We start from the raw sequence: 19386 nt of genomic DNA, 5'->3' as shown, positions 1-19386 counted from the left end.
TTGAGAAACAGAGAATGGGATCCCATGTCGAATGTTGCTTCAGTCCAACAGAAGATAAATAAATAAATAAAGACATGTGGAAAGAGAAACCCATTCACGGAAGTCATATTAAAAATTTGTTGTTGTCAGGCATTGGCATCGAAGTCTTCAACAAATGGTTGACAAATGGTGTACTTTTCTATGAGACCGAAACATTCCTAACTTCAATTCAGGTTGCTTCGCCCCCAACAAAAAATTATAAACGGTACATTCTTCACGACTCCTCAATCACCAACTGCAGTTGTAGGTTATGCAGCTGTGAAGAGGAGACCATCCAGCACATCCGTCTGCAAGATTCTCCATCAAAACCTTGCGTTGAAGTATAACTTAGTGGCAACCTACCATCCTTACTATAAGTATACTCCGCAGAGAATCTTGGAAAATGATCGGGTCAAACTACTGTGGGATCACACACAATTACCACCGACCACAATGTTAATAATAACAGACCCGATCTAGTTCTGCTTGTGAAGGAAGAACGAGCGTGCTTTATAATCGATCTAGCCGTCCCGTTGAACCGGAACACTGTTGAAAAACAGCACGAAAAAATCCGGAACTACGGCCCCTTGGCAGACGATATGAAGCAGACCTGGATACAAATCGAACCATTGATCCTAAAACGGAATATGAGATTGTGGTTTTAAGAAGGAAGAGAAGTGTGGTAGATGTTGGTAAAAGCAATGATTTTTACTGCCTTCCACGCAGCATATGTTATGCAATGAAGATGACTCTTGAAGGTTTCAGCCACTTATCTGTGATGAAACTGTTGGATGGATTAGCCAGAAACTTGTTCAAAAAGGCTAACGTCATTGTTGGTGAGCAAGGTTGCACTTCAGCTGATATCTATAAATTTCAAAAAATTTTAGATGGTTTTCAAATAGTTGTATTTGGCAACCTCAAGGATTCAAATTCTATTCTCTTCAGAATCCCAATGGAAAATCAATCTCTCAAGAAGATATATCTTTATTACTCTAAATTGTTGCAGCATTTCTATGTCATCAAGTCGTTGATCGCCTTTTTTAACAGGAAATATTTGTGCTCTTTCTGTGATAGGGTGATGCATCACAGGTCCCACAAATGTGAGATGAAGTGTACATACTGCCTTTGATCACCTCCATGTGCTTTTGTTGAAATGATGATAAACTGTCAAGCGTGTAATCGTGCGTTCAGGGGTGAAAACTGTTTCAGTAACCATATGCAGAATAAAGTTACTGATAAAACAGTTTGTGATACATTTAAAATATGCACTATGTGTTCGAAATTTTTAAATCTCGAGAAAAGAGGGAAAGACGATCATAAATGCGACGAGTTCTTTTGCTAGGCCTACTCAAGAATTGTTCCGCCAGAGCATTTATGCTACATAAAGCGGTACAGAGGCAGTGCTGACAAAAAGTTCTTAATAATATTTTTCGATTGTGAAGCCACTCAAGATACGCCTAACGGTAGCAATTCTTTCGTGCATGTTGTAAACTTAATTGTCGCACAGCAGGTTTGTTATTCTTGTTATGAAAATTTTGATATACAGCAGCAATGCAACGTGTGTGGAGTCAGGGAGCATGTACTTGAATACGGTAATGATGAAGCAGATGTAGTTGGGAAGTTTCTAGATTACTGTTTAATGCATCGTCCGGCTTTCACCAATATATATCGCATAGCGCACAATTTACAGGGTTGTGATTGACATTTTATAATTTCCGAATTACTAGCTAGGAAAATAGATGTAAATCCTATAATGAATGGTACTAAAATAATGAGGTTGGCTAGCATTTACTGATTCTTTGAACTTTCTGTCATTCCCTCTCTCAACATTTCCTAGTGTCTTTGACATTAAAGATCATTTCAAGGGATACTACCCTTACTATTTTAATACGGTAGATAATATAGTGGAAAAAACCAACGCCCGGAGGCCCGAACAATGGACTAAGGTGAGCAACAAGAGGAAAAAGGACAAAAAGAAGCTCCGCCCGGAAATAATAATTATTTCCAAGAAGGGAAATATGTCCTATGTCGACATCCTCCGAAAGGTGAAGTCAGACCCGGAATTGAAGGATTTGGGGGATAATGTGAGCCGTATTAGGCGAACACAGAAAGGGGATCTGATGCTGGAGTTAAGTAAATCCGCCGACAAGTCGGCCGATAACTTCCGCGGGAAGGTGGAAAGTGTACTTGGAGAGGAAGCTGAGGTAAGAGCTCGGAAACAGGAGATAGTGGTTGAGTGCAAGGACCTAGATGAAGTCACCTCACGGGAGGACATCTGTGCTGCGCTAAAGCAGCAGTTCAACCTTGGCGATATACACCAGAGTGCCATAAAAAGGATGAAGAAGGCATATGGTGGCACACAGACCGCTATTATTAGTTTGCCGGCGGAATCAGCTATTAAGTTGATTACCGCGGGCAAGGTAAGAGTAGGTTGGGTCGTGTGCAGGCTCAGGGAACAAATCTCTCTAAAGAGATGCTTCAGATGCCTCGATTTCGGCCATTTTGCGACGGCATGCACTAGCCAGCATGATAGGTCGAGGAGTTGCAGGAAATGTGGGGAAGAGGGCCACCTCATCAAAGATTGCACCGGAGATCCACGGTGTATGTTATGTAGTGGGAAAGAGGGCGTGGACGGCCGGCATATTGCGGGAAGCAGCAGATGTCCGGTATATAGGAGGGAGCTGAACCGCACAGGAAAATGAGATTGATACAAATCAATCTCAATCACTGTGAGGCAGCTCAGGACCTGCTCTCGCAAACCATTCGAGAGTCGAATGTCGATGTCGCGGTTATTTGCGAGCCGTACAGAAACTACGGCGGGGCGACTTGGGCGGTGGATGCGTCTGGCAACGCGGCAATCTGGGCGTGCGGAAGACAGGCCATTCAGGAAGTCATGGCCCCCCCCGGCAGCCGGTTTTATAAGGACGAAGGTAAACGGTGTCCATATTTACAGCTGCTACGCTCCTCCTAGTGCAACCTTAGCACAATATGAGGAGATGTTAGACAGTCTAGTGTTGGATGCTAGAGACCGCAGCCCTAAAATCATTGCGGGCGATTTCAACGCGTGGGCCCTAGAGTGGGGAAGCCGATCGACGAACACCAGAGGTCAAATTCTGTTGGAGTCATTTGCGGAGCTGGACATCGTGCTGGCCAACGTTGGATGCGTACCCACCTTTCGAGGAAGAGGGTCGGGTTCGATCGTTGACCTGACATTTGTTAGCACTTCACTGGAGAGGGGGATTGCTTGGCAAGTGAGTGAGCACTACACCCACAGTGACCACCAGGCCATCTTCCTCCACATTGGGAACCGGGGAAGCAGTCAACGACGCTCTGGAGGTGGAAAGGCTAAGGCGGTTGGCTGGTCTATCGGAGCTTTCGACGAGAAGACATTCCTGGCCGCATTGGAGGGAGCCCATGATCCGGATGGAACAACGGTGGAAAGGGTCACACAGCTGTCTCAGCGTGTAACCGAAGCATGCGACGCTACGATGCCACGACGACGTTCGCACCACGGCAAGAGGCCAAACTACTGGTGGAACACGGAGATCGCTGCCTTGAGATCCTCTTGTCTCCGAGCGAGGAGACTTTCCCACAGGACAAGAGGAAGGCCGGAGCACCAGGAGCGTGAGGAGGAATACAGGGATATGCGAAGCAACCTTAAGAAGGCCATTCGGAGAAGCAAGAGGGAATGCTTCCAGAAGCTCTGCATGGAGGCTAATACGAATCCGTGGGGTACAGCCTACCAAGTTGTAATGAAGAAGATCCGCGGGCGAAAATCACCTCAGGTGACATGCCCACGGCTCTTGTTGCAAATAGTTGCAACTCTTTTCCCGCAGCAGGAGCAGGACGAAAGAGAACCCCAACTGCCAGCTCAGCAGGACGTCTTCTCGATCCCTGATGTTACCGAAGAGGAACTTTGGGAAATCTGCAGACGTATTGGGGACAGCAAGGCTCCGGGATTGGACGGAATTCCGAACAGGGCTCTGAAGGTGGCAGTCAAGGCCAGACCAAGGTGGTTCGCAAGCACATTCGAATCGTGCATGGCGGAAGGAGTGTTTCCCGCCCAGTGGAAGAGGCAGAAACTGGTCTTGCTACCGAAGCCTCGAAAACCACCCGGCGTGCCCTCTTCATATCGCCCTATTTGTCTCTTAGACACCATGGGGAAGATGTTGGAGGGGGTGATATACAACAGGCTGCTCCCGTTCATCGAGCTTGCGGGTGGTCTTTCAGAGCGGCAATATGGGTTTCGGCGAGCCCGTTCTACGGTCGATGCAGTAGCAAAGGTCGTGGAATTGGCTCGAAATGCGATGGCCATGGGCAAATGCTGTGCTCTGGTGACGCTGGACGTCAAAAATGCTTTTAACTCAGCCAACTGGGGCTGGATTAAGGGCGCTTTGGCCAAACTGGGTGTTCCTAGCTACTTGGCTCGGCTCATCGAGAGTTACTTTTCGGATAGACTTCTCTGGTACGAGACGGACGACGGGCTGAAGGAGTACATTGTGACAGCAGGTGTACCTCAAGGTTGTGTATTGGGACCGCTGCTGTGGAACATAATGTACGACGGAGTGCTTGGCCTTCGCGTGCCGGAGGAGACAACGCTGATTGGTTTTGCGGACGACTTGGCGGTAGTTGCAATTGCAAAGCATCCCGAGGACGTGGAGCTTTATGCAAATGAAGCCATTCATACCATCAAGTCATGGTTACGAATGGCCAAGCTGGACCTGGCGGACGAAAAGATGGAGGCGGTCCTCATTACCAACCGTAGGAAGAACAACACGGTTACCATCCGGGTTGGTAATCGTGAGGTCGTCTCAAAATCGGTTGTCAAATACCTGGGGGTGATGATCGATGCCAAGCTGAGTTCAAGGGACACTTGGATTATGCGCGAGAAAAGGCAGCAAATGCCAGCTCATCCCTTGCAAGGATGATGCCTAACGTGGGAGGGCCGAAGTATAGTCGCAGGCTACTCATCGCGGGAGTGGTGAGGTCGATCCTGCTATACGCGGCCCCTGTCTGGACGGGAGCGTTGAACCACGCTTTCAACCGGAGGAAGATATGTTCGGCATACCGGCCAATTGCGCTAAGGGTGTGCAGCGCATTTAGGACGGCGTCGACGGAGGCAGTGTGTGTTATCGCAGGAATGATCCCTATAGATCTTCTAGCGAGCGAGGCACACTGGCTCTACGAAAAAAGGAAGGCAAATCCAGCCGAGGTGAATGCGGATTTCCGAAAAGCCATCAGGAGAGAGTTGTGTGGCAAGTGGCAACAACGATGGGATAATTCCGACAAGGGCAGGTGGACCCATACATTGATCCCATGCATCGAGAAATGGGTCAACCGAAAGCACGGAGAATTGAATTACCACCTGACACAGTTCCTTACGGGACACGGTGGCTATAGGAAGTACTTGCATCGCTTCGAGTTGGACGAGTCTCCCAACTGTCCTGAATGCGGTGCTACACTCGAGGACCCGGAGCACGTTATGTTCTATTGTCCCAGATTTCTGCAGCAGAAAAGGAGGTTGAACAGCATCTTAGGGGCGGACATCGAGCCCTCCAACCTGGTAGAAGAGATGTTGAAGTCGGAGGAAAACTGGATGGCGGTAAATGAGGCAGTAGCCATGGTGCAGACAAAACTCCTGGAGTTGGATCGAGCTCGGAAGGCGGCGCGACGGAGACGTGACATGGACGAGCTGGTATAGCGAACCAGAGCCTCCCCCGCGAAGTAATACTTCACGGTGGTCCCGCGGGGAGGGGCGGAAGAGTGGGGGTGATTTTAGTGGGTGTGAACCCCACACACTGCTGCAACCTGGCGCAGCAGCGTCTTTCTAAGATTTCCACCTCCATCCATAAAAAAAAAAAAAAAAAAAAAAAAAAAAAACGGTAGATAATATTGATTATGTTGGCAAATTTCCTTCTGTAGAAATGTATGGGCATAATACTATGAAGGTAAAGGAAAGGAATGACTTCATCCAGTGGTATAATACAGTATCCCAAGCATTCTTTGATAATAAGAAAGAGATGTTAATGTATTGTAAAAATGACGTCAATATTTTACGATTGGGGTGCAGCAAATTCATGCAAGAATTTCTTAATATAACAGGTATGTATTTAATTGAATGGCTAACAATTGCATCAGCGTGTATGCTAGTATTTCGACGTAATTCTCAAAGAAAATACCTTAAGTATAATGCCTAGATGTGGTTATTACAAGTCTCAAAACCAGTCTGTTCTTGCACGGAAATGGCTTGCTTTGGAAAGTTCAAAAACCAGTGATGAAATTACTTCAGTAAACAACAAGGGTGAGGTGAGATTAGAGAGATCTGGACTGTTAGTGGATGGTTTTAACTCAAACACAGTATACGAATTTTTTGGGTGTTTTTACCATGGATGTAGAGAATGTTTCAAGATATTAGAAACGTCAACAAATGTAACTAGAAAAGTTGGTACTTTATCGCAAAGGTATGAAAGTACAATGAAAAGAATAGACTTAATAAAGCGCAGTGATCACAATTTAATATATTCTTGGGAATGTAACTTCAAACAACTTTTAAAGAAAAATATTGAGATACGGCGGCAATTGGATGAAAATGTTGTTAATATTCTACCACCACTTAATCCACGTGACGCTGTTTTTGGGGGACGAACTGAAGTTTTTAAGCTACATCATAAAGTTGAAGGCGATGAAGTAATACGATATCTAGATTTCACTAGTTTATATCCATATATAAACAAATATGCGCCGTACCCTATTGGTCATCCTGAAATTTTCCGTTTTGAAAATATACCCCCGCTGGAGGAAATTGTATCAATGCATGGCTTTATTACATGTACAGTCATACCGCCTACTGATTTGTTTTTACCAGTACTACCTTAAATTATATTTTACCTTATACCGGGTTTGTGCTGAAACAAATATCGTTTTCGGTTGCGATCACATTCAGGATGAGAGACAAATAACTGGCACATGGGTTATACCTGAAGTCTCACTGGCCATTAAAAATGGTTATAAGGTTCAAGAGGTATATGAGGTATGGAAATATGACTTCACTCAATATGACCCCATTACAAAAAGTGGAGGATTATTTGCCGATTATGTCAACACCTTTCTTAAGATTAAACAGGAGGCAAGTGGATGGGGGAATAAATATGAAAGTGAAGCTAAAAAAGAGAATTTTATACATTCTTATCAGTCGAGAAAAGATATTCATCTCGATAAAGATCATATTCATTAAATTTAAATTTAAATTCTTTCTGGGGGAAGTTTGCGCAAAGAGAAGATAGAACGCAAACCAAAGTTTTCAACAGTTTTGAGGATTTTAGCAAATTTTTACAATCACCTGGTATAGAGATATGTTCTTTAATCCCTATTAATGAGGAGACTATTTGGGTTACATGGAGATACCTCGAGGAAAATTTAAATATGTTACCCCATGTAAACATACCTATCGCGGCTTACACAACAGCTTTTGCGCGTATGAAACTTTACGAGGCTCGGTAAAAATATTCTCTACTGCGACACAGATAGTTTAATCTTCATAGATAGCAAAACTAACCCTTTGAGTTTTCCGATATCCGACTTTCTAGGGGATCTAACGAACGAGCTTGGCTGTTTTGGGAAATCTTATATAACCGAATTTGTTAGCACTGGTCCAAAGACGTAAGATTGAACGGGTTTGGGTACTGAACATGTTGTGAAATGTAAAGGGATAACGATAAATTTCAAAAACTCAAAAGTTGTTAATTTTGATCACTTGAAGAATCTAGTGACTGGTGATCATGAGGGGGATTCACTCTGCGTGGTAAATGATAGCAAAATTAAACGCAAGCGGCCTGGTATTGTATTATAATTTCAACGATGGAAAAGAAACATTTACAATTCACATTTGATAATAGAGTTGTTACGGAAGAAAACTGTTCATACCCATATGGGTTCAAACGAGCTAGAATACAGAACGAAAAATAAGTTACCTGGGTTCATTTGTGTTTTAAATAAAAGACTACATAGTATTGTGAAATTCATTATTAGTTAAGTTGTGAAATACAGGCAGTACGTAATATTGTTAATAGTAGGAGATGTAACTTAGTATTGTGAAAATCATATAGTGCTGTTTAAGGATTATCCAACATTGTGAAATGGGATATATGTATGTATTTAGGGCTTCAACATGTAAAAAAAATATATAAATATTAGAAAAAACGGTTAAAACAGTTTAATATTGCTTCACCTCCTCATATAAACAACATGTCCAGGTATATTGTAGATGTTCAATACGTCTCCGGGAATAATTATCATTTTTTCGTTAAAGAACTAGCAATTCTACCTTTCGGATCCACCACCATATCCGAGACAGGAGCTATCATCAAGAGCTAATCAACAAAACGAATTTGAAGCAGCAAACATTAATGGTTTAGAGTGGGATGAAGGAGAGACTAACTATTATACAACGATCTACCAGGAATATTAGAGCATTTCGTGAATGTTAATACTTGCCAAACACAGAAATAGTACAACTTGATATCCCTAGCCTAAGTAAATTGAAGAATTATCAACAGTTTTGCAATGTCCACAGTACCAGATCTTCATCTAGGTGCCCAGTACAAAATTGTGTTAATATGTACCTGTATATTCTTATTAACAGAGTGATAGAATAAAAAATCATTTTATTTATAAACTTATTTTATTTATTCTAAACCAGCAACACTAAAAATAATGTTTGTATTACAAAATATTGGTATTTCGTAAAAAAGTCTCGAGTAATTTAAATGTACATAGCAATTTTTTGAAGGTTTGAAAAAGTCCTCGTTAGTCAGCTTGATTGTGCTTTTATTTCGATATCTGGCAGTGTATTGGTTGAAATATTCCTTCACACTTTCAGACGCGTTATTGTTGTGAAACATGACTGTTAGGAAGTCGCTGGCTTCCTTGTCAGACGGCGTTTCGTCTGGCAGTGAATTCAATGTGTAGAAGAATACTGATAATTTTATTTTTGAACAACTTAATTTATACAAAGCAAACTTACAATTATTTGCTGACACCTTTGAGAATTATTCCAAATTGTTATCATAGTTTCAAATTTGTCTGAGAATTTTTAGTCTAGTCTAAATGGTTTGTCTAGCGATCAGGTAACATGAATAAGATGGTACGTGTTGTTTCAAGTGAATGTAATATGATGATTATGAGAATGGAATGTTTGAATTGAATGTTATATGATCATTATGAGAATGGAATGTTTGAATGTTACATGATCATTATGAGAATTTGTTTGTGAATGAAAAATGCTTATGGTGTGCAAATTTATAAATGATAGATTATTAGAATAAGTGATAACATAGATTATTAGGGATAATACTAAATGATAGATTATTAGACATCCTCCCCTTCCTTGAACTGTCCCAGTTCAAAAGAAAATGAATCCTCTTTTACGATTCTTCGTTTGGCGGGGATGGGTTTTGTGTTGGATCGTCGATACTTCTTTAAGGCTGACCAAAGGATAAGAAGTATCGTCACGATTGCCAGGCTATATCCGAGTGCGTAATAGTGGATGTGATGGCTGTTCATCCTATCCGAAGGCAGCGGCTGTTGAGCATGTTGAAATGAGAGTTGTTTGATGATCTCATTCCAATCAGAATCCCTTGTGTTAACGAGTATCTCCGTGGATGATGGTTTGATGGAGTCACCTTTGTTGAGTGTCATCCGGGTAAAGTTTGCCGATGGTGTAAACGTGTAGTTTAAACTTGTAGTAAATGTGGACAGTCCCCTGATCGTCATGGTTTCGTATTTTATTTCGCATTGGGGTCGTAATCGTAATACGCCGCTCCCTTGTAAAGTTTGGGTGATGACTTCCGTTCCACATATTGTGTCGAAGATTCGGGTTCCTCCTAACGCATAAATCCATGTGTTTTGCTGGTGGGCCTGAATCCAAAAGTTGGTATTGTTGCATTGCATGGATGATGGTTCCTGATGATTCAAAAGAGCAAGTTTGCACTGGTTGATACTGGACTGTTTATTATATAGTGGATGATCTTGGACGCACAGGAATATGTTGTCTCCAGTAGTTGTACATTTGGCCAGTTCGTCTTGGCTGATGGGGTAGTGTTGACTCCTTTGGAGATTTACCAGTAAGTACCGTGTTGATGTTTGAATGAGATAGATAGATGGGCTCATCGAATAGGAACAGGTAATAGGTTGAATAGCTGAAATTCCTCAGAATTGATTAGTGGCAATTTCAACTGGAAAATAACAAAGCTCTTTGTCATTTTAGCATGTACAGAAAACGTCTTGTACAGTGAAAGATCTCCAATCGTTCGACTAATCGGAATCCTTAGATTCGGAGGAACAGTCTTCTGAATGAGTGTTATTTGTTGTTGGTGCTGTTGTGGCTTTACTAGTAATGGATTAATGGTTCCGTGTTGCAAATCGAGCATTATATCCCATAACGCCCTTTGGGTATCTTGGTAAGTTTGCAGCGCCATCATAGTACGGATACAAAATGTAGTGAAAATTTGTTGCTGAGTTACACTGCTAATTACTCCAGAGAGCTGTTTCAAATAGTCATGTATCGCCTTAAACTGTTCTTGAATGTGATTTCTCTTCCTTTTGAAAAGATTTGTGGTGGTCTCAAGGAGCGATATTTGATTTTTCATGAGTGTGTGTAGATAGTGTTCACTTGCTCTCGATTTTTCAATTTCACCTTCTAGATATGCTGCGTAGTCTAAATCTAGAATCCCGAAGAGTTTATTAGCTATATTGCCCACGATATATAATGGTGACCTCCTATTCCTGGTGAGATAGTTTCTTTCTTTGTCTCCCTTGTGTAGGATTTCGTTTAGCTACTCGATGTAAGCTAGCTGATGCTCGAATTGGCACAGAGTTTGGTAGCATACTTGACCCTGAATGGTAACCGCAGCGCAAAACTCCTTCATGTTGGATATGCCCTTGTGTATGCCATCCAACTCCTCCCAATAGTTTTTTAGGTCATAGAAGGTAATTATGTTCCATTCACTTGTTATTAACTTCGCTTGCCCGATTGTTTCGAAGTATATTCCAGGATCTTTGGTGAATGGTGTGACGATTATAGGTGAAAATGTAGCTCTTACGATCGGAAGGATAAGTAAAGTTATCAAGGCTGTCGCCAACATGGACGTAGGCGCCGCCATCTTCTGAGACCTTCAGTAGTTACTGATTCTGGCTCTTTCTCTTTCCGAGTTGCGCTCCAATTTGAGTTGATTGGTAAGAACCTACCTCGATTAGGATCGTATTTCTTTAAGCGTTTAGGATTGATTTTTTCTGTATATCCGTCTGATGTGGCTGGGTTGGCTTTATTGAGGGTTTCAGATTCCTTAGCTCAAGGACAAAGTTTGTGTATCGCCCTTCGGAAAATTCCACTGCTGGTTTTAACGTCTGCGACTCTACAGCGACCATCACTTCCTTGAATGGTCTTCACTATCCTTCCTAATTGCCACTTCAGAGGAGGGGCATTTTCATCCTTGATTAGAACTAGCATGTCCGGTTTGACGTTATCACTGCCCAGATTTCACTTAACACGTTATTGTAGCTCGCAAAGGTACTCGATTGACCATCTGCGCCAAAATTCGTGACGGATGTGTTGCACAAGTTTCCACCTAGTGAGTAAGTTTGGGTTGGTGTCGCATGCACGATTATGAATTGTTGTGGTGAGTGGTTCTCCGATGAGGAAGTGTCCTGGCGTCAATGCGGTCATGTCGTTAGGGTCATCTGATAATGGTAGTATTGGACGCGAATTAAGCACTGCCTCGGCCTCCGTGGTGACAGTGCACAGCTCTTCGTATGTTAAGGATGCTGAAGATATGGTCTTTTGTAATAGTTTCTTTGCTGATTTGACTGCCGCCTCCCAGATTCCTCCGAAGTGTGGACTGCGTGGTGGAATAAAGTGGAATTGAATGGCCTTTTGAGTTGTTGCGTAGTAATCCGCTCCTGGGAGTGTTCATCTTGAAGTAGAGTTTCCAACTCTTCTAACTGATTGCGTGCACCAACAAAGTTTGTAGCGTTGTCGCAATATATATTTTGGCAGCAACCGCGTCGCGCGATAAACCGTTTTAAGGCAGCAATGAAACCATCGGTAGACAAATCAGAAACTACCTCTAAGTGACAGGCCTTGGTTGTAAAGCAGCAAAATACACAGATACATATATATTTTTGTCAGTCGTTTTCCTCGGATTTTGCAATGGGTGAAAACGGGACCACAGAAGTCTATGCCAACGTTGATAAATGGTCTGGCTGGTTGAACCCGAGCATCAGGAAGAGTTCCCATGAGCTGTTTGAATGTTTGAGGGTTCAGCCTGGAGCATTGAACGCATTCGTGAACAACTGCGGATGCTAAACCTTTGTCTCGAAGAATCCAAAATTGTTGCCATGCTGTTGCTCGCAAAGCTTGAGTCGCAATGTGTAAGTTATCCTTGTGGAGATCGACGAGTAAAAGCTTGGTAAATGGATGCGAAGTAGGTAAGATTGCAGGATGTTTTGCAGTGTATGGTATACTGGCGTTTTGTAGTCTTCCTCCAACTCTAATGATGGAGTTATTGTCCAAGAACGGTGTGAGTTTAGTGAATTTACTCTTTGAATCGATTGGCCGTTCCCGTCGTAATTGTTTGATTTCAGCCTTGAATTCCTTTACTTGCATGTGCCTTATAATGAGTGTGAGTGCTTCTTCTAATTCTGCGACCGAAAGAAACCTATGACCCACCCTTTTTCCCTTGAAGCATTGGATTGCTCGTAGGACTGTTGCAATGATTCGTTTCAGATGGGTGAAGGAATTTCGGTGGTCGATCCTGTCGATAAAGTGATCGTTAACAGCGCTAGTTGTGAGGACCGTACGAATTGTTTTTTGCTCTGGAAGATCCTTAGGTTCTTTGATAACTTCACATGGCCAGCTAATCTCTGGTTGTGAGAGAAATTCGTGGCCCTGGAACCATATTTTTGAATTGATGAGTTCACTAGGTCGGGCTCCTCTGGATACCAAGTCAGCAGGATTGTGTTTCGTATTCACATACCGCCAGTTAGATGTATTTGTTAACTCTTGTATTGATGACATTCTGTTTGCCACAAAGGTGTGAAACGATGAGGGCCTGGATTGCGTCCAAGCTAAGACGATCTGCGAATCTGTCCAATAGTGTATGCTGCCGATCTCCATGTTGAGGATTTTTGTTACACGATCTGTTAGACGAGCCATAAGGGTTGCTGCACATAATTCCAGTCTTGGTAGAGTGATAGGTTTCACTGTAGCCACTCTGGACTTGGAACAGAGAAGTCTCACCTTTATATCTCCATGGTTATTTATACTGCGTAGATATATTACCACACCGTACGCCCTTTCACTAGCATCCGAGAAAGCGTGTAGACTGACTGTGGCATTTTTCGTTTCCAAATATCTGGGTATTCGAATTCTGTTAAGATCTGCAAGTTCTTGGCGGAATTGAAGCCACCGAGTGTGAAGTCCCATTGGTATGGCTTCATCCCAATCAAGTTTTAGTGACCACAATTCCTGTAGAAATATTTTGGCCAGTGTAATTGCTGGATTGACAAATCCTAATGGGTCGAATAATCATGATGTATCACTCAAACCCGTCCGTTTTGTTACCTTGGTTGGCTCGTTCCAAACGGTGGTTATGCGAAAATGATCTAACTTGGGGTTCCCGGTAAACCCTAACGTTTTCACGCCTTCATCCGTTGAGTCATCGACAGAAAGCTCCTCTTCTCTGTCTTCGCTCGGTATTGATGAAAGCAGCCGTACATCGTTTGCGCACCACTTACGGAGGTTGAACCCAGCTGACTGCAACAATGTTTTTAACTCATCCTGAATTTTTACAGCTTCCTTGAGGCTGTTGCTTCCTGTCATGACGTCGTCCACGTAGAAATCCTTGATTGCGCTCGATGCAAGTAGATGTGATTTCTTTGATGTGTTTGCTAATTCTACCAAACATCGTGTTGCTAGATAAGGTGCGGCCGTTATACCATAAGTAACTGTCTTCAAGCGATAGTACCTCAGATCTTTATTAGGGTTGTCCCTCCAAACAATGAGTTGTAGATAACTGTCTTCTGTGCTGACATTTACCTGGCGGTACATCTTCTCAATATCTGCTGAGAAGGCAAACTTATGTTTTCTGAATCGTAGAAGCATTGAAAGTAGGTCATCTTGCATTGTAGGACCCTTGAGCATGATGTCGTTGAGTGAAATGCTATTCGATGTCTTTGCTGAAGCATCGAACACAACTCTGAGTTTGGTACTGTTGGCTTGAGGACACAATGGTGGGGAAGAAAAAAGTTAACCTCTGGAATTGGAGACTTGACTTCCTCCATGTGAGCCAGAGAAGCGTATTGTCTGATGAATTCTGCGTACTGCTTCTTGTGGTCTGGTTGTTTTTGAAGCTTCCTTTCAAGTGCAAGGAAGCGCCTAATTGCTAAATCCCTTGACTGACCAAGTATGGATGGATTCTGGCACAGGGGTAACTTCACTTCAAATCGTCCCTCTTCGTTACGGCGAAGATTAATTGCCGGTTCTTCTGCGTTGGAGTTCACTGTCAATGGTGCTTCTTCGATAGACCAGAACCTCTCCATGTGTCGGTCAAGGTCGATCATGCCCACTCCACAAAAACCCTCAGTTGATTCGTTTGTCGATACACGGCCTAGCACAACCCATCCGAAAACGGTATTCTGTAAAGTTGGAAAATTTGGGCCTGACTTTATCTGGGCAATGGACAGAAGCTCACAATAAAACTCTGCTCCCAATAGTAGGTCGATTCGTTTTGGAGTATTAAACCTCGAGGCAGCAAGATGAATATTTTGCGGAATTGGCTACGATGATACCTCAATGAATGATGGTGGTTGAATAGAAGCAATTGTTGGTATAACATATGCTTCCACTCGGGTCGAGTAACCGGAATGCCTTGAAGAAACGGTGATGCTCACTCTTTTCGAAGTGCGTGTTTCTGTCGCTCCTATTCCACAAATGTTGATATTTGAATTCAGCCCGGATAGTTTCAACTTCTTCGGGAAGTTATTGCTGGGCACCACTGGTCTCTTCGACTTGGTATCTACCCTTTCTTGGTGCAGCAAGGGTATTGTGCCTACCTTGACATTTGGAGCAGCTTCTTGATGTACAGTTGCTTACAGCGTGTCCGGCCTTCAAACAATTGATGCACAGTTTGAGCCCTTTGATTGTGGTGAAGCGTTCGTGTGGTGTTAGTTGGAGAAGTTGTTCGCAGTTAAAGACCTTGTGGTTCCCCTTGCAAACTTTGCAGTACACACCGATGCCGACTTAGCCTTTGGGTGCTTCTCCTTGCCCAATGCCTCCAATGACTGAAACCTTGTTTCAATGAAACTCATCGATAGTCTGTAACTCGCGTGGATGCCGGAGTGATTGTTCGTACAAAGTATGTGTTGCTCTGTCGAGTTTTTGAGCACGAGATGGAGAATGATGGGATCCCAACCTTCTGTTGGGATGTCCAAATTTGTTAGACCTAACAGGCACTCTTTGGTTGTGTCATGAAATCCCTTTATGGATAAGGCGGATTCAATAACAATCGCTGGTTGTGTTACCAATCTGTCGATTAGTGATGAAACCAAGAGTCGTTGGTTGTTGTATCGTGCCTGTAGGGTTTCCCATGCAATTGTGTAGTTGCCATCAGAGAGGTGGAGATGACGAATCAGGCGTTCAGTTTCACCAGTGACGTTGTTCTTTAGATACCACCTCTTCTGAGTATCGCCCAGTGGTTGATCGTGGATCATTTGTTTGAACAAATCGTGAAACTGCTTCCACTTCAAATAATCACCATCGAATTTGGGTATGGTGATCTTTGGTAAGCTAACTGCAGCCTGTGTAGTGTGACTGTGACTGGCCTTCTTTCTAGGCACTGGTTGAGAAAGACAATCGCCTCTTGAATTGCATCTTCAGTATTGAGATATGTACTTGGCGTGTAGCCAAGCGCTGTCACGTCGTTGGCACTCTCACATATGTCTTGATGCAGCCCCCGAGCATCGTCCCAGAATCGATGGAGAGTGGACAATTTTACCTCGTAAAATTGCCTCGGTTGTCCGACTTCTATGCTGTCAATCCCATTGATGAGGTGTACTATTGATTGTATAATAACACCTTTCCGCCTGATGAGATTTTTGATGCGTTGTTTGTCAGGTGTAGGGGAATCCATTTCCTCCAGTGGTGCATTTGGGGTTTTGAAGTGCTGAACGTCATCCTTCGCCTCTGTTGATAGGGCTGATCCAGATGGTGACGATGCCTCCAAATTATGCAGGAGTTGCTGGATGTTCCTTTTCATCTTTATCTATTCCGCACTGACCTTGGCGAAATACTGTTTCTCGAAGTACGGATGCTGCGAATACGTCCCGGCATGAGGTTCCAGCTCTGTGTTGTTGATGTTGAAGGTTGTCCACAACTGCTAAAATTGCTCGAGCTTGGCCCTCAGGTATTGGGGAGTTTTCCGGCTGGATGGATCCTTCCGATAGTTTGTAACAAGGCGCTGGAACTCATCCTGTTTGCTTGCAAGGTTACCTGAGGCTGGATTGGAAATCTAGTCGAAAACTAATAATAACCAAAACTAAAGTGAATGCAAAACAGAAAAGAAAGAAGATTCATTCTAAACAACACTGCAAGAGTAAGTCAATTAGAGTTAATTAACATCGAGGCTCAACTCAACGAGCTGCAACAAAAATTGGCAGCAAAAGAAGCGAAATTCGCACAACTCGCAATGGTGCTCCAGTAGCTGGTTAACAACGAACACAGGGGAAACCAAATAGACGATTGACGGAGGCAATCAGCCGAAGCGATCTTAGCTAATACCTTGAAATAGATTACTCAAGGAATCCTCTTAGACAAAATTATAGACACGTATGATATCGATGAAATGATTCATTTAATGAATAGCAGAAAATTTGAGAATTTGTCCATTAGGCCTGAATGCAGGAAAGGGAGAAATGAAAATGTTTTAATAATGTTCGGGAGTGATCAATAAAAATTGGAAAAATGCTTACAATAACAATTCCGACCCAAATAACAATCGACAGCAAATTGGCAGTTCAGGGCAATATATAGTCGGAATATCGAAAGCTCGCGCTTCGATTATAAAGGTTTTGTGTTGATCTTATGTAAGAAACTTCAACGCACATTTCTCTATCCGTATATAGCTACAAATCCAACATATTCTTTCCTTTATTCATTCATTCTTTTCCAAACTACAAAATATACGTACATATTACAGCCATAGATATTATCCTCACCCTAAACAAATATTTCCGAATACTATACATATATATGCACGTATATAAATTGATCATACCCATACTTCCGATTTACTTCGTGCACAAAAGCATACATATGTGCATAAATAGCACGTATATTAAATACAGTTGGTATAATGTACAAATGTGTGTGTGTGTGTGGAGTTGCCAAATCTCCCATCAGGCGCGTCCCTTCGTGCGGATAAGGGAATGCTCGGCGAATGTGTCATGGCCTTGCACATGCACGCATCCGGAGATGTGCGTGTATGGGCATGTTTATGCGCAGGCCGGTTAGGTGGGAAGTAAACGCCAACCCGTGGATAAAAATTGGCTATGGGAAGGATACCCAGAAATAAAACCAAACATGGAGGAGCAGAAAAAGAATGAAGTTACGGTGCAGGGCTTCGGAAACCCAGTACCGGCGGTTTTTGGGAGTGAGCAAGCGGGCTCCCCGCCGTCGATATCCAACGACCGCAGTGCCTCAGTAGTGGGAACCTTGGCTATTGTGGCATCCAATGTTACAAGCGTACGGGAGGAACTTGAACTGGCTCCAGTGATGGACCCGTTCAGAAGGAGCTCTATTTTTCGCAGATCCCCTCCCACACGGGCACAAGCCCCCACGATCGCTACTCCCAGTGGGAAGCGTATAACGGGAGTCTTCGATGAGGAAGAATCACTGACGCCGATTCACCCGAGCGATGTTTTGGGCAATGATCAGTCTGGAGCTGCCTTTACTGCCCTCAGTAAAAAGATCATGGAGCTGTGTGAGTTTATAAAGGAGCGCAGGAACATTCACCAAAATATGAGGGCCATGATAAGAGGCATCCGTTTGACGTACGGCAAAGCCCAGGATGAACGAGTAGGGAAGTCGCCGATTAGAAAAGTGAACCAGGCAACTCAAGTAACGCCGGTTCAAAACACAAAAGGGGAGAAACCGGGGAAGAGGCTGCGCGAGAATCTGAATGACTCAACAGGCCAGCAAACCCCGAAAAGAAAAAAGGACTCAACTCCCAAAAAGGCGGAGTTCATGAAAAGTACGTCTGAAGCTGCCAGTGAAAATACTGCAGTGGCTACTTCGAGAAAAGGGATGGAACCTTCAAAGGCGGATGGTGATTTTCATTTCCAAACGGGGCGAAGGGTCATACGCCGAGATTCTCAGGAAAGTGAAGGCAGACCCCGAACTCATCAATTTGGGAGAAAACGTCAGCCGCATTAGACGGTCCCAGAAGGGAGATCTTATGTTGGAACTTAAGAAATCCAAGGATGTAACCGCGGACAAATTCTTGAGCCAAATTAGGAAGACTTTAGGACAGGAAGCCGATATAAGAGCTAGCAGGCCGGAGATCACTATAATCTGCAAAGATATAGATGAAATCACGACGAAGGAGGAGGTTCGCGAAGCGTTGGAGAAACAGTTCGATCTTGCCGGACTACAAGAGTCAGTAGTGAAAACGCTAAGGAAAGCCTATGGGGGAACACAAACCGCCATCATCAGCCTACCAGTGGAGAACGCACTCAAACTGTTAGCAGCAGGCAAAGTGAGAATAGGCTGGGTTTTGTGTCGCTTTAGGGAACAGGTGGCGTTAAAACGGTGCTTTAGACGCCTTGGCTTTGGTCACATTGCGAAGTCATGCACTAACCCAAATGACAGGTCAAAGCAATGCATGAGATGCGGAGTGGAAGGCCATATCAGCAAGGACTGCGGAGCTGACCCAAATTGTCTACTGTGCAAAGGAAAGGGGGGTGTGGACCATCGGCACATTGCGGGTAGCAGCAGGTGCCCGGAATACAGGAGAGCCCTTAGCACAAATCGCAGATGAGGTTGATACAAATCAACCTCAACCACTGCGAGGCGGCGCAGGATCTATTTGCGCAAACCATCCGCGACAAAAACATCGATGTGACCATACTAAGTGAAGCATACCGACACCGCGGTGGTAGCGTTTGAGTCAAAGACCAAACGGGCCAAGCAGCGCTGTGGACTTGTGGAGAACAAGCCTTCCAGGAAATAATGGAACACCCGGAGGAGGGCTTCATCAGAGCGAAGGTGAAGGGAATCCACATCTACAGCTGCTATGCTCCACCCAGCGCTACACTCTT

The 19386-nt window shown here is 43.6% G+C and overlaps 1 protein-coding gene across 1 annotated transcript; it reads right to left on the bottom strand.

Moving 5' to 3' along the window:
• Positions 1 to 750: 750 nt before the first annotated feature.
• Positions 751 to 14215, bottom strand: LOC119659079. The gene is made up of 4 exons (XM_038066992.1): positions 13637 to 14215; positions 12139 to 13540; positions 10290 to 10738; positions 751 to 882 (listed from the first exon to the last, which is right to left on the bottom strand). Exons 1-4 carry the CDS (start codon positions 14213 to 14215, stop codon positions 751 to 753), a joined length of 2562 nt encoding a protein of 853 aa, XP_037922920.1.
• Between the last annotated feature and the right edge of the window lie 5171 nt (positions 14216 to 19386).

Source organism: Hermetia illucens, chromosome 6 (assembly GCF_905115235.1).
Source record: "Hermetia illucens chromosome 6, iHerIll2.2.curated.20191125, whole genome shotgun sequence".
In the NCBI taxonomy this organism is placed as follows: Eukaryota; Metazoa; Arthropoda; class Insecta; order Diptera; family Stratiomyidae; genus Hermetia; species Hermetia illucens.
Note: the sequence above shows the minus strand (reverse complement) of the source record. Positions and strands in the feature narration are given on the sequence as shown.